Source organism: Malassezia globosa, assembly GCF_000181695.2.
Source record: "Malassezia globosa CBS 7966 chromosome Unknown mgl_sf_2.1, whole genome shotgun sequence".
NCBI lineage: Eukaryota > Fungi > Basidiomycota > Malasseziomycetes > Malasseziales > Malasseziaceae > Malassezia > Malassezia globosa.
This window is the reverse complement of record NW_001849872.1, coordinates 784741-799577: the sequence shown is the minus strand read 5'-3', so window position 1 is coordinate 799577 and position 14837 is coordinate 784741. Positions and strand designations below refer to the sequence as shown.

The window sequence follows — 14837 nt, the reverse complement described above, 5'->3', positions numbered from 1 at the left end:
TGCCTCTTCTGGTGAAGTCGCGTCGTAGTCATACAATGCCTCTGCAGCCACCACTGCATAGAGTGTTAGTATATTACAAAATCAGTTACGTACCCTGTTCCATGCATGTCACATATGCAGCCGGAATTAAACCCTTTCGCGATGGATTCGATAAAAGAGCACCAAATGTCCAGTCACCCTCCATAGGCGCGCCATTCAGTGTTGGATGAACCAAGAACACTTGGTTCTCCTCAAACGTGAGCATGCCTTCTCCACCTTCAAATGGATACAGACTACGAAAGTGCAGCACACGTCCCGTATCAAAGCCAAGAGCTGTACTTTCGTCCTCCTTTGGTAAAGCTAGCGTCTCTTGTGGTTCCATGCTCTTAGAATGGGTAGGCGTCGCAGTGTTTGTCATATCTAGATCATACGCGCCAGGTACATTGACCATTGTATCATGTACATACATTGGATCGGCCCTTTCTGGCTCCTCATCATCACTGCTATCCGGCTCCGGAACCGATGCTGTAGAGAGACCACGCGGCGGCGATGCAGAGCCCAAAACTGAGCCAGCTGTTAAAGCACCGGATCGATCTCTTGTCGCAGTCTTTTTCAGTGCATGACCTCCACGAATTTGTGACAACAAAGCATTTCGATCACCCATGCCACCGCCGAGGTTCGATGGAGCCGAGCTAGTAGTCACGGCGGAGGTGTGTGGGGCAGGGGGCGCAGCAGGTGCTGGTGGCGCTGGTGGCGCTTCTGGCACTGATGTGGCTGGCTCAGGCGTCGGCACAACACCACTAAATAATTGCTGAGCGAGATGCTGTCGAGTGGCGCGTGAGCTCATCGGATATTCGTCGTCCCCGTCGTCTTCTTCCTCCCAGTCTTCGTCCTGAGATGGAGGTAAATGAACGCCGCGAGAAGACGAAGATGTAGATGCAGATGAGGTTGCCCGTTGTGCAGGAGGGAGAGATGGTGAAACTTTTGAAGGCATAGGGATAGCAGAACGAGAAGGTTCATCGTTCGGCCTACATGCAGAGGCATGGAAAGATTCAGGTTTTGACACGGGTCCCTGTTCTGCTTGGAGTTTATGTTTCGGGATGCCATGTTTTTCTTCTGGCTTGGAAGAATCCTTACCTTGCAAGCGCAAGAATGGGTTCGTTGTGGAGTTGCTAGAAACAGAATGAGGTTCAGATCTAGACTCAGGCTCAGGCTCAGGCTCAGGCTCAGGCTCAGGCTCAGGCTCAGGCTCAGGCTCAGGCTCAGGCTCAGGCTCAGGCTCAGGCTCAGGCTTAGGCTCAGGCTCAGGCTTAGGCTCAAGCTCTGTCATACGCCTGGGCTGAGGTGCGGGTACAGCCGATGTATTAGATGAAGATGGTGCTTGCTGGCTTGTTGCTGGACGATTCGAGCGAGCTGGTGGTGGCGGCGGTTGGGCGCGACTTCGAGCTGACGCGAAAGGCACCTGCTTGTTTTCTCGCATACGTGCTTTCCGTGCCTCTTCACGTTCCTTCGCTTCTTTGTCTGCCTGTGCAGCACGAGCTTCAGCTTCGCTGCGCTCAGCCGCCAAGCGCTGCTCAACAGAGGCATCCACAGACGCTGTCTTTTCCACAGAGCCACCCACGCCAAGCATTCGCATCCGCTCCTGGACCCGTCGCTGTGCCTCTGACCGAATCCACGCTTCTCGCTCAGGACCAGACAGCTTTGGTGGAGCTGCAGTAGCGCTAGCAGTGGTGCTAGTCGAAGCCAGAGAACGTGTATTATTATCTGAAGGCTCTGTTGTCAAGGTCGTAGGAGAGACAGATGTTGCTTGTGAAGCCAATGGAGAAGCTTGCAATGAGGCGCTAGAAGACATTGGTTCCCGTAAATGAGCGTACTTGTCATTGTTGCGTGCATCGCGTTGACGACTTGCCTCGAGGTCTTTTTGTTGGTCACGGGTTTGACGACGCTGGAGTCGCTTTTCAAGCTGCGGCAGTCGCTCATGTAATAGCTGCATTAACGTACGTTCCGCTTTACGACGCTGGTCCCCAGCATGTGGCCCCTCGCGGCGATTATAGTATTCGATGTCATCTTGCAGGCGACGGATCGCATAGCGCACATCCTCCATTTCATTCTGCAAGTCGTGATCCTCCTCATCACGTAGATCTGTCCTCTCAAGCATGCGCTGAGTTTTTTCAAGCTGTCGTTTCATTTCTCCAAGGCCCTCAGCTGCACTCTGACCATCAAAACGGACTTCGCGACGGTCCAAATACCGGCTTCGGCTACGGTATCCGGCTGAATCCGATTCTTGGTGCTTGTAGGCAACAGCGTCAGTGGGACGCGATGTTTCTTCGCGTTCAATAGGATTTCGATAAAAGGAGCGCGTCTCCTTATACTTGATATCTTTATTCGAACCAGGCTCAGCGAGATTTAATGCAGTTGAATGGCGCACGGACGTGTCTTGCTTGAGCAGATCCTTCAGGAAGTCCACGCTATCACTCAGATCGCGCGTTGACGACGGAATGAGCTCTAAAGGAAGCTCTTGTGGAATTTCGTTTCCATTTAATGCTCGGTAAATCAGTGCCATAGCGATATGGAACTCTGCAATATTCAGCTTCCCGCGGTTCTCTGAGTCGGAAAGGTGCCAAATTTGGAGTAACTGCTCACGAGAAAGGCCGCTTTGACCAAACAGCTCTTTTGCTACGTCCCCGTTGATCCAACCCGTGCGTTTTGCATCCCAAGCGCGGAAAATGCTGTCGTAGCTTTTGCGCTCTTCTTTGCTCATCGTCCACGGAATTTGATTCCTCGCACGTTCAGGTTGTTGTTGCGTAAGTGTCTGCAGCTTAGACTGGAACTGGGCGGGCTGCAGACTTCCCAGGTGAAAGTTCATGTTATTTGATGTTGGTACACCGGAGTACGGTTGCGCTGCTGGCAGGAACTGTGTATACATAAGACGCATGCGTGGATCCGAGAAGGCACCTGTCGTTTGTGCAGCCAAAGGCAGTCCTGTTGGCTGACCCATCATAGGGCTCATACCGGTCGGCTGGCTCATCATCGGCGACATGCCGGTCGGTTGGCCCATCATTGGCGATAAACCAGTAGACTGGTTCATCATTGGAGGCATCCCTGTCGATTGAACAAGCATGGGAGACATACCTGTCGGTTGGCCCATGATCGGCCGTACCCCACTCGACATAGGTGTCATCATATTGGGGGGCGGTGGCGGCGGCGCCGGCGGCCGTTGTATGAATGACGCATTGGACATGATGCCCATGGGCATCCCTGTCGACTGCATTTGCATCGGCATACCGCCAGTCATTTGTGGCTGCTGGTATGCATTGTAGGATGGTGCTCCCGAGCTGCCACCCCACTGATTCATAGGGTACATGGTGCACAACTGATGAGCTTTGGTCAATGTGTCAGCCAGATCGCTCTCCCCCAAAGTGCCAAAAATGTCCCCCTATCACTACTATTCGCTTCACCTGAGTGCTTAGACCCATTGGGTCCACTCCATGTCTCGCCTGTGCACCCACAATCTCTCCACCACTTTCTTGTCTGCTGATTCTCTAGATCACGTGCTACCTATGCCTACAGCCTTAGAGGGGCACTAAATGTTCGATCTGCCGGTGCACTACGAGCCCTTCACGGAAGGTGATCGTTGATGACCAAGTATCTAATTGGGCGGTACGTGACGGATGGAAAGAGTGAAGATCCGTGTGATAAGCTAGTGCTAATGATTGTAAGAGTAGCTGATCCCCTGTTTGGGCTGACCACTGGCGTGGCGGCCTACTTCATCTGGGAAAAAGATCAACGAAACGCGCACGATCATGGACCCGGAAACACGCTTGTGGATCTCGTCTGTCGCCGGTTCGGAATTGAGAATCCTCTGCACCAGCTTTATGAGAAAAACGAGCAGAATTCCAAACCGAAAAGGCAGGTCTAGGTCACAATGACTATTTGTGGGGCAACAGTTTTCCTAGCCTAGAGTTCACGCGTGTGTGAGCGAAAGGTCAGACATGAAAGAAATTGTACGTACATGTACATGATGGCTCCCAAAAGTCGGAAAAATGCCAGTGCTGCAACAGAATAAAACAGGACAGCCATGTAAACATTGTGTACTTCGTGTGACAAATTGATAATGCCGATGACGAGTGCCACGTTCGTGAGCGTCCACGCAAGCACGACATTTGTGCGCACAGTCGCATAATAGTCCATTTGTGCCTGGCTTGTGTCTTCTTTCAAGAAAAGCGACCTCGAAGGTGGTTTAGATGAGAGGATCTGGCATGCATCTTCATAGGCTGCATCCACGTCTTGAGACTCGTTGGGTATCGTGACCTCGACGGCATCATTCGATGGGCCCGATGCTTGGCCAAGGTCCGACGTCAAGGTTGTCGAACCTTTTGTGCCCCATGACACATCATGTGTGTTGCAAAATGCATCTAGATTTTTGTTAGGGAACAGAATCTTGGGCTGCGCGACTAGCAAGTGCACGTACAGATATTAATGACATTGATAAAGCTGGGCGATAAAAGCAGGTATTGAAAAAGGCTTGTGATCATGTGCCATGGATCAAGCTGTGCGTGTGTGTGTAAGTGACATGGAATAAAAATAACAGAAACGGCCATCAGCATACATACAAATAGCAATGAGGCCAACAGCCAGACGCCGTACGTGCTTATCACTGAAATGACAATTCGCACAAACACGCCATCCTTGAGAATCGAAACGTCATCGTGACTCTCTAGCTCATGGGTTATGCCCCAGTACGCGAGAAACACAACAAATACCATCATAATTAGCATGAATAGAGCAAAAACAATCATGGAAACAAGGTAGCCAACCCGGTTGCCCTGTGGCCGATTTCCCATCGAGAGAAGAAAGCAGTAAATAATGAAAGCAAGATAGATATACTCGCATATCAATGCAGGAACCCGGATCCAATGCGCAATGGTCTGCATTGACTCGGCCAGTATAAAGAAAGTAATAAAGTAATTAGCCATCGAAAACCACGAAAAGAACAACATGAAGACTTGGTACAGCATCTCAATGTGCAAAAGGATCTTACGTCCAATAGAATGACTTGATCGATAAATACGTCCAAACTTGATAATCGAGTGAATGGCTGCGAAGAAAGAGCCATTCAGCCAGCGCCGTCGTTGAGACATGAGCTCAGCTACGTGCGTCGGCACATCAGTTTCTGCTTGAGCTCGCTTCACAAAGCGCAAGACCCATGCAGCATTCCGCTTCGTCACAAGTTCCCAACACAAGATGCGATCCTCGGCCAAATACATATTGCTCGTAAATATGTCGACATCGTCATGTCCGCCGTGCATAGACTCACCTTTCAAGTAGGAGTGCAGCGGGCCGTGGCCCATGGGGTCGTTCTGCAATGCGGCAAATCTGTATGCACTGAATGCACCAGGTAGCACACTAATGTAGCCGAAAGCACTTTCCATCGGCTTGTCCAGTACATTGCTCATTTTGTACTCAAAGTTTTGTGCAGCCACAAGCGGATTGAACAAAGCGTGCCACAGCAATCCCTTTTGGACCACTATTTCACCACAGGCTCCACCGACATTAGGATCACTGTCAAATGCACGCCAAAGATGATAAATGCTCCGCTGTTTCGGCATCGTGCCAACATCGAGCAGAATACACACGCGTGGATTCAACAGTGGACCAAAAGCGTTGAAAGCCCATCGATGTGAGTTGATCTTTTTGCGGTTCTGCTCTTTCAGTAAGAATATCATCTGAACAGGGACAATTCCACGCTCAGCACTGCGGAATTTGAGCGAAGAATCGACCGAGATTTGCGCAGTATATTCATACATATGGGCCTGGACAGGTGTTCCCTGAACCGCGCTCTTCGCGATGCCTTCCTGATATATTCCCATCGCAGCAAGCACACTGAGTGTGCGGCTATGAATCTTGTTTCGTCCATCAGACACAATGAGCACAACCACTTTTTTCCAACTTCCCTCACCCCAAGTCGAGTGGTTTCTGAGCGAGCAAAGATGTGCAATGTTCGACATAACGCCATGCATCGTACGTGTAAAAAGCTGTTCATCTTCGTTGTACATAGTCAATATGATGCAAAGTTCCGTAGATCGTGGAGGATCATACAATTGTTGCCGAAGCGAGTACCTGTCAGGAACAAAACTGTCTGCGTCGCTTGTGATAGCCGTATATCGCATGTAACCAAACTCTCGCCCTTCCCGGATTGGTAATCGACGCATCAATCGTGGTGGAATTGGACAGTCAAGCACAAGATGCCCATCGTGTAGAGGCACACGCTTGATTGTTCGGTATCGACGCGGTTGGCGTTGAGGAATGTGGCCATAGTGTATAATGCGCTTTTCTTCGTCATCATCATACACACTGCATCTGTCCGGCATATTCTGTGCATAGTATGCAGTGGGTTCCAAAATCTCTTGTGTCATATTTTCTGGCGCACCCAAGAGTCTCGTCTGTGTTTGATTTGGATCCTCGTCAGGGGGCATGGTTGCACTCCATGCCTCCTTAGAGTAAGCGTACTCAGGCTCCAAATACGGCATATCGTTTTCAGTTGTCCCCATGTCTGAATAGTGCATGTCTGTTCCATAGATTGACAAAGATGTGTGATCGGTATGACTATTATTATGGGCACCATAATAATATTCATCAACATTAGGATGCTCGGCATACGGATTGATGAGTTGGTCTTGTTCAGGATCTGGCTCCGCAAACCCTGAAGAGCCAACAGAGGCAGGCGTCGTGAACACCCTACGCGGATGCAGAAACGAACTAGCCTGCATGGGCTGAAACGTGTGATGTGGCGGTGGGGGCGTGGTTGGTGCCTTGAATAGTCAAAGAAAAAACACACCAACTTACCCACAACACATCGGGAGAAAAAGGTGTTGGTTCGATCGGCGCGTCATCGGGCGGTGTGTTGGTCTCTCCGTCTGCACGCGAACATAAATGTGCGTGTATTAATGTGTCTGCATATTTCCACACTTGCCGCGCACCCCAGAGTCGCGTATAAAATGACCTTGTCAGCTCGTTGGTGACGTCACCTGCGCGTTGGAGTGAACGCCGCTACTACTGCTGTTGAAGCGGCACCTCCATGGTCGCTATGTTACCGCATATGCGGATTTTATCATCGCAATGGGCACATAATGAGCGGCGTATTATTCGTGAGCGGCATGGGAGCGTGCTGTCGCGTGGACTCGTACTGAAGCGAGACCGAGCGGCAATGAACATTGATGACGCATTGGAACACGCCATTGCGCTCGAAGGGGCGCCACTTTTTCGCGAAGCCGACATGGACTTGGGTGTATATGGGGTAGCGCAGCCGACCGTCATTGGACTCAAAACAGTACTCTCCGTACTGATGTGTGAGCCGAATCGCGAAGCAAGAAGCAATCGCACGCGCCAGTGTGCTTGGATATGCACGCGGGAAGAGCCTGTGGTGTATGTGGGCGACATACCATATGTCTTACGAGAAGCATACAAGCCAAAACAAACACTCAGCATGAGCGACCGAGCTGAAAACCTAGAAGCTATTGAGAAGCGGTTGAAGCACGATATCCTCGCTGAAGCAGCGAAGAACAACGGACTTGTACTCGTGCATGAAGAACAGAATGGTACGATCGAACTCAAGTCGAAGTGGGTGTCTGTGCAGAATGAGGATGTTCGTACTGTTCGCGAGTTATTTTCGTGGATTCAATCGTGTGGGTGGCGTGTCTCGTACCACCGACTTCCCATTGCGCCTAATCAGCCACTGGAGCACAATTACCTCGATGCATATACGCAAGTAATCAAGAACACAGATCCAAGAAGCACCTGCTTTGTAGCAAATTGTGGCGCTGGTGTGTTCCGAACCACTTTTGCTATGATTGCTGCGCTGCTTGTACGTCGACGTCAGATGCATCTTTTGACACAAGTTGATCCATTCGCAGAAACTGGCGAGAACATGACCTCGGATACGCATGTGCCGTCCAAGTCTCTTGGTCGTACACTACGCCGCGTTCAGGACAGCATGGAACAGAACCATCACTTGCTCCGACTTGTCCACGTGCTCAGCCACAGCCTATCCACGTACGACACGCGCTCCGTGATTGAGCAGCTATTAATGCAACCGACACTGCTCAAGTCGCTGCAAGAGGCGAATTTGGGTGACTATAGCATGGTGCGCCAGCTGTGTGGACTGTTGGACCATGGTCTCGCTTGCAAGGCAGTCGTCGATGTTGCTATCGACGGCTGTGCACAGGTTATAAACATCCGTGAGTCAATCCTGTCGCATCGTCTGCGCTACTCGACAGCGGCAGCGATTGACGAGCTGGACGCCCATTCACTCCTCCGACATGCAGCCAAAGCACTGGAAGTTTACTATTTCCTGATTGCTTTCGCGAGTTATGTAGAGGAGAGCAAGACCGCTCTGTTTCAATTTCGCTTCGTTGACTGGCTTAAAGAGCGAGCTGAAATCTGGCGCGGCATTGGGCGCATTCGTGGTTTACGCCATCATCTCTCGTTGTTTGAGCCAGTGGCTGATCTTTCGCTCATCAGCCGCGGCGATGCTGCCGAACTCGCTGCGCCCAACGACTCTGTCAAGCAACGATTTGGTGAAGTGAGAGCACAAGGGGCGCTTGTCACCGGCGATGAGTTTGCCGAGTTCGTCGTGCGAAACCGTGCAGGCACCGTCTTGCGTCCGGGGCTTTTGTTGAAGCGCGACGTCTGGCTCGAGTTTTCTCTGCACGATAAGGCACACCAAGTACGTGGAGCCGTGAACTTCCGTCGTGTCGCGCACACCAATATATTTGGCACAGGGCAACCATCCGTGGAAGGCATTCGAAACCTACTCATAACAGTGCTTGATGATGAATTAATGCAACACATTGACGAAAACTGCAGTGTCTTGTGGATCAACCTTCGTGAAGAGCCGCTAGTCTACGTGAGTGGACGTCCATATTGCCTACGGCAGCGTGAGCTATCATTGCGCAACATCACCGATTACAGTGGCATCACACCTGAGCGCCTCGCACAACTGGAGGACAGATTGCGGCACGACGTCGTTCGCGAACTTTCCAGCAGCGACAACAAGTTACTCTTGCATTCAGAGACAGAGGATGGCACAGTAGTGCCGTTGTGGGAAGATGCAGAGGCAAGCGACATTGCAACGGTACAAGACGTCATGGACCAGGCAGCTACGTCATTGCCGAAGCATAGTCAGCTGATATTTCGTCGTATCCCCATTACCGCAGAAAAAAGTCTAGAGTACTCGGATGTCGAGGACCTGCTGCATACTGTACTGCACAGCTATGACGCGCGTATGCCAATCATTGTAAACTGCCAGTTAGGCCGCGGCCGCACAACGCTCGTGTCTGTATTCATTCTGCTTATCGAGCGCTGGATGGGCAATACACCTCCACGACCATCCACAGGCAGTGGACCGCGCCTGACATATCATCTGATCAACAGCCTGCTCCGTGTAGTCCCACATGGCCAGGAAATCAAGCGCGTGGTTGATGACGCGATCGACGCATGTGGCTTTATACTTAATATACGCGAAGCCATCGAGCAGGAGCGACTGCGTGCACTTGATGCCTCCAGCGATGATGAGCGGCAACAACACGTTGTGTATGGCGTGCGCAGTTTGCGGCGCTACTTCAACATTCTCCTCTTCCAGGCGTATCTCGACAGTGTGCGCCCAGATACCATTGTAACGCAGTCGTACGAGCAGTTCGTCCGGAAACAGCCTGTAATCGAGACGATAGCGCGCGATCTAGAGCGCATAGATCTGTCGACACTCACACCGCTACGGAAAGTCGATATTGGTGACGGACTGGCACTCACGGATGAGGTCGAGGAAGTTGTGCGGAACCGTACAGGCAATATTTTGAGCGCATCGACCATCCTCAAATCTGACTTTTTCAGTGGAATTCTCAAAGCTGGTCTGCCGATTCGCATAGACGGTATGCCGAACCTGCGATGCGTTTGCCCGTTGATTCCCCTACAACACACACGCGTCACACCTCCAACGCCTGCCGCCATAAGCACAGCACAAGAAACGTGGGGTTGCGGCATGCCGACGATCGATGGCCTACGAGCAGGTCTCACACGCATGGGCGCCGGTGTTGGTGGTCGTACACAGATTGTGTGGACAAATCTTCGAGAGGAACCTGTGCTGTACGTGAATGGACGGCCGCACGTCTTGCGACTCGCTGACGAGCCCCTTACCAACATGGAGGCAACGGGGGTTACGACTGACGTCGTCGAGCGAATTGAGTGCGCACTGCAGCGCGATTTACGCGATGAGGCCCAGCGGCGAGACAGGCGTGTTTTGTTGCATGACGAGGTTGCGTCGGGCGATGGAGAATATACGATTGTGCCCGTGTGGGAGACCGTGCACGACTCTGACATCTTGACGCCACGAGAAGTGTACGAGCGCATGCGCAATGAGGGCTTCCATGTCGACTATGCACGCGTGGCGATCACAGACGAACAAGCACCTGTACCAGACGTGTTTTCGCAACTGGAAGAGCGTGTGCAGCATGCGATTGATATACACGCGATGTGCGTCTTCAACTGCCAGATGGGACGCGGGCGCACGACCAGCGGCATGGTCATCGCGTCGCTGATTGTCAGCGTGCGTGAATTTGGTCATTCATGGCTCGAGCAGCGTGCGGGCATAGCCATGGATGAGGCCCACACCACGGACGAGTCGCGTGAGTTGCGTGAAGATGAACTGCGAACTGATGGCGAGTACCGCTGTATCCTGCAGTTAGTCGGAGTATTGTCGCATGGCCGACTAGCTAAGACACTGCTAGATCGAGTGATCGACCGAATGGAAACGATCCAGAATCTGCGCAAAGCCATTAGCATGATGAAGCTGCGTGCAAATAGTGCCGAGCCCGGCTCGCCACGGCACAAGCAGCTGGTAACTGTGTTCCGCAATTACCTTGGCAGGTATGGCTACTTGATTGCGTTTGCCAGTTACCTGCTCGAAAAGATCCGATTTAAAGAGCAGATATGGCAAGATGATGATACATCGTCCATTATGCCATCCCCACAGTACCTAGCGCATCGCCCACGACCTGGATCGATGGACGAGGCTGCAGACCAGACCCGTGCATTCCCATGCTTCCCTGTGTGGCTGCAAAAACGCCGAGAAATCAGCGGGATCCTGGACCGCGAAGAGCTCGATTAGTATTGGCATGCAGATAGTCGGCCCACATCTGGGATGCGCGCTGAAACCTTTCGCGATGCTCCATAGCAGGTTGCTCCTTTTTAAGTTGTGCGAGCGTTGCCTTTATAAAGCTTTGATATGCACTTGTAACACGTGGCTTACGGCCTTTATGCGCCATACGTGGGGAAGACAGGAAGTTTACGACCAGAAATAGACAGACAAAATGTACACAATTAGCACAGGTAACGCCGTATCGTCGATGGTACAGCGGCGCTCTCAACATGCACCCGAGTCCGTGCATCACGTGTTGGTGCATAAGCCAATTTCTTTCCTTCGATTTGATCGTGAGAGGCAGGAAGGTCGAACGTACCAAATAGCTTGGCAGACCCGCTAGATCGTCGAGACCTTACTTGAGTTGTTCTTGTGACATTCTTTTAAGCCTCTGCTATGTAGCACCCCCCTACATACCCATGAACACATCTCAAAGTTTTCTTAGCCACGTAGCTACAGCATCGCATACGACCGCCTGTGCATGGGAATCATCAACCTTGTGATTGGCTCCGGGCACAACCTGGGCTTGCAAAGGCAAACCGGCTAAATGTTCCTTCCATGATCGAACAACGCTCGCCGGATCTACAGATGGGGCCATAAATTCACTGATCGTCAGTAAAGACAATGGCATTGAAATACGCACTCATTCGCACCAAATAACATTAGCAAAGGCGCACGTTCAAGCGCAGGTCCCAAAGTGCGCTGCAACTCATCCTGCCGCAAGTCTGTGCTGAAAAGGTCGTCATCACCACCGCGCGCATTTAAGCTGGTGAATCGGTACGCAGTCATAGCTGGCTGAAGAGCCGAGGCAGAATTGCCATCGCCGCGACCATTATCCGTATAACGTGGCGTTTGTGCGATGCTGGAACGCTCCAGCAACGTCCCAGGTTTGCCCTCAGCAATATACGCACGACTCTCAGCCAGTTGCAGCTGGCCTAATGGATTTTGGCCGTCATGGGCGTCAAAGTACTCGCGATCTGAAACAGGTGCTTGACATATACCACCATGTACTCGGATAGGACCATCTCGGCCCGACAAAAGACGGCGCTCACGCGACAAAAATGCCACAACGTCTTGACAACCTGTAGAATGACCCATAACGACAAGTTTGCCTGTACATGGACTGTCTGAGCGGGTAATAAGGTGCTCGAGGAGCTGAGCTATTTCTTGTGCATCGCCCTCGAGAGACGATGTGCCAAACCCACCGAGATCTGAGCACTTGACGAATTGGACAAGCGAGAAACCCACCTCGTCAATGACTGAGGCCAAGCGTGGCAAGTACGGCACAACGCCAATAGTGTCTGTTAGACCCGGAACGAAGACCAGCTTATTCGAATGGTGTGCATTTGTTTCGAAGTAGGGAAGCGCTATTGGCTTAATTTGATACAAACGAAGAACGCCTTGTAATGGGGCGGGTGTCATCGAATCACACACTTGCGAGAAACGGACTGGGAATAAAATTCAATTCCATACTATGAGGACAAGGAAATAATGTCTCTTCGGTAGCTTCGGACAAAATAAGAGACGACCTGGAAAAATGCCACGTTGTCTTCACACGCCAACTAGTGCGTCTATCAACAGAGGACCACTATTTGAAAACCGACAGAACACATCGTAACGCGCTAACTTCGAACCCTTATATCGTGTACCATCACCCACACACACTGATGGATTCATTTTCCATCACTTAACAGAGCATTTATCGACAAAGATACTACAATATACTCGGCCAGTACTTAAAGTAGCACATTTGGGTAGACATCTGTTGCATTTTTGACGGAGCGTCAGGGACAATCATGATCCTGCCCTGTAAACCGCTGCTATACTACGGTATCAACCGTGATCAGAATAGAGACTAGTGACTCTTCATGAGCCAAACCCTGCAAAACAAAGAGAACAATCAAGGGTGGCCCAGCCATCAAGCCAAACGTGCATGACAGAGACTTGCAGAACCTTCACACATTTAGTGCTTACTTCTGCAAAGGAGCAGCAGTGATGGCGCGAGCAGCCGCAACACGTTTCTTGGCAAGCTGGCGCTTGTTAAGACGCTGCGTCACAACAGCATCTTTGGTCTTCTGAACTTGCTCGGTGGGAGTCGAAAGGTGAATTTCGATGTGGCAAGGCGAGCTGCGGTAAGGGTTGATGCGACCGTGAGCACGGTAAGTGCGACGGTAGGTCGTCGGGGCTTGTTGCACCACAATGTTGCGAATGATGATTGACTCAACCTCCATACCCTTAGCCTCTGCATTAGCCTCTGCGTTCTTCAGAAGACCCAGAAGGAACTTGACCGACTTCACTGGCCAGCGACCCTGTGTCGTGTTGAAGTCCTTCACCTGAGGAGTGCGCCCAACGCCACCGTTGAAACGGCGGAAAGGAATGGCCTGCTTGTGTTCGACAACATTGCCGAGGTACTCGTAAGCCTTCTGGAGAGGCATGCCACTGATCGCGGCAGCAGTCTCACGCGTGTTCTTGAAGTGCACGCGCAGGTAGGCACCGCGCGACTTGGCCGTCGTCTCCGGCAGTTTCGAGTCGTCAAAGGCGTAGCGGGTCTGCATCAAGTTAGTTCTACCATATTCATATTCAATTTTTGCGACTCCGGTCACCGTCGATATACTACATGTGACATGATACCACAAGCACTCACTGGTCACGAAACAGTATACATTTGGCCTTACAAAACAACCATCATGCCTAAGAATGCATAAGGGTATCACAACCGCACGCACTCTCGCAATGTTTTTCCGGCAACCGCGCGCGCATACGTACCATGCTGTCAGTGACGAGGTCGTCGAACGATGGAACAACCAGCACGACCTAATGATACTCACCACTGCTGAAGGGAAAACCACATGTACTTTGGACGAAAATATCACGTGCATATTGTAGTTTCAGATCAAGACGGCTACGTGGATCCACGTGGCATGCACGTTGGGTGAGCATGGCTGAGATGCATAGAGCACTGAATCGATAATCGGGCACGGTGGCAAATCAATCATACATCCCCGATCCTGCGTGAAGCTCCGGTGCAATGTCACTGTCCTCAGGTAAACAATTCCACCAGCCTTTTACTAGGAACGTCCATATCGGCTAAGCCGTGCCAATCATGAACGAAGGCAGTTCACATTATGATCCCTATATTCCCACAGAATCTGCGTCAAAGCCAGTTGGCAATGGTGCCGGCGGTTCGCGTACAGCTCAGATTCAGGCTCAGATCGACGAGACAGTGGGCGTCATGCGGGACAATATCAACAAAGTAAACGAGCGTGGGGAAAACCTGAACTCGCTTCAGGACAAGACGGATAACCTTGCTGTGTCAGCGCAAGGATTTCGTCGTGGTGCCAACCAAGTGCGCAAGCGCATGTGGTGGAAAGATGTCAAGATGCGTATGCTCATTGTCGTCGCGATTATTATCCTACTCTGTGTGATTATTATCCCGGCCGCCGTTACAACGACAGATAAAAACAGCGACAATGACTCTAAGCAAGAATCAAGCAGCATACAGCCTTCGAGTACGGCAACACCATGAAGGAAATGGAATTCCTATCTGTCAAGATGCCAAGAATTTGGCTGTTGTGCTACCAAATTAAATCTAATGACCTTTCTCCCAACTCTGTCAACACTTGAGCAGTACGGATTTTTTTCTCGGTTCTTCGCTTCACACACTCTT

The 14837-nt window shown here is 51.2% G+C and overlaps 6 protein-coding genes across 6 annotated transcripts; 2 read left to right on the top strand and 4 right to left on the bottom strand.

Annotated features, from left to right (window-relative positions):
• Positions 1-85: 85 nt before the first annotated feature.
• On the bottom strand, positions 86-3274 carry MGL_1196 (uncharacterized protein; the record flags this gene model as incomplete). Its single annotated transcript, XM_001731876.1, has 1 exon — positions 86-3274. One exon carries the CDS (start codon positions 3272-3274, stop codon positions 86-88), a length of 3189 nt encoding a protein of 1062 aa, XP_001731928.1.
• Positions 3275-3908: 634 nt separating this feature from the next.
• MGL_1195 (uncharacterized protein) lies at positions 3909-6836 on the bottom strand (the record flags this gene model as incomplete). The annotated part of the gene is made up of 5 exons (XM_001731875.1): positions 3909-3936; positions 3992-4394; positions 4451-4529; positions 4593-6585; positions 6826-6836. The coding sequence occupies 5 exons, from the start codon at positions 6834-6836 to the stop codon at positions 3909-3911; spliced, it is 2514 nt and encodes an 837-aa protein (XP_001731927.1).
• Positions 6837-7066: 230 nt separating this feature from the next.
• MGL_1194 (uncharacterized protein) lies at positions 7067-11140 on the top strand (the record flags this gene model as incomplete). Its single annotated transcript, XM_001731874.1, has 1 exon — positions 7067-11140. The coding sequence occupies one exon, from the start codon at positions 7067-7069 to the stop codon at positions 11138-11140; it is 4074 nt and encodes a 1357-aa protein (XP_001731926.1).
• A 642-nt stretch (positions 11141-11782) lies between these two features.
• MGL_1193 (uncharacterized protein) lies at positions 11783-12592 on the bottom strand (the record flags this gene model as incomplete). Its single annotated transcript, XM_001731873.1, has 1 exon — positions 11783-12592. One exon carries the CDS (start codon positions 12590-12592, stop codon positions 11783-11785), a length of 810 nt encoding a protein of 269 aa, XP_001731925.1.
• A 548-nt stretch (positions 12593-13140) lies between these two features.
• On the bottom strand, positions 13141-13725 carry MGL_1192 (uncharacterized protein; the record flags this gene model as incomplete). Its single annotated transcript, XM_001731872.1, has 1 exon — positions 13141-13725. One exon carries the CDS (start codon positions 13723-13725, stop codon positions 13141-13143), a length of 585 nt encoding a protein of 194 aa, XP_001731924.1.
• A 548-nt stretch (positions 13726-14273) lies between these two features.
• On the top strand, positions 14274-14696 carry MGL_1191 (uncharacterized protein; the record flags this gene model as incomplete). Its single annotated transcript, XM_001731871.1, has 1 exon — positions 14274-14696. One exon carries the CDS (start codon positions 14274-14276, stop codon positions 14694-14696), a length of 423 nt encoding a protein of 140 aa, XP_001731923.1.
• Between the last annotated feature and the right edge of the window lie 141 nt (positions 14697-14837).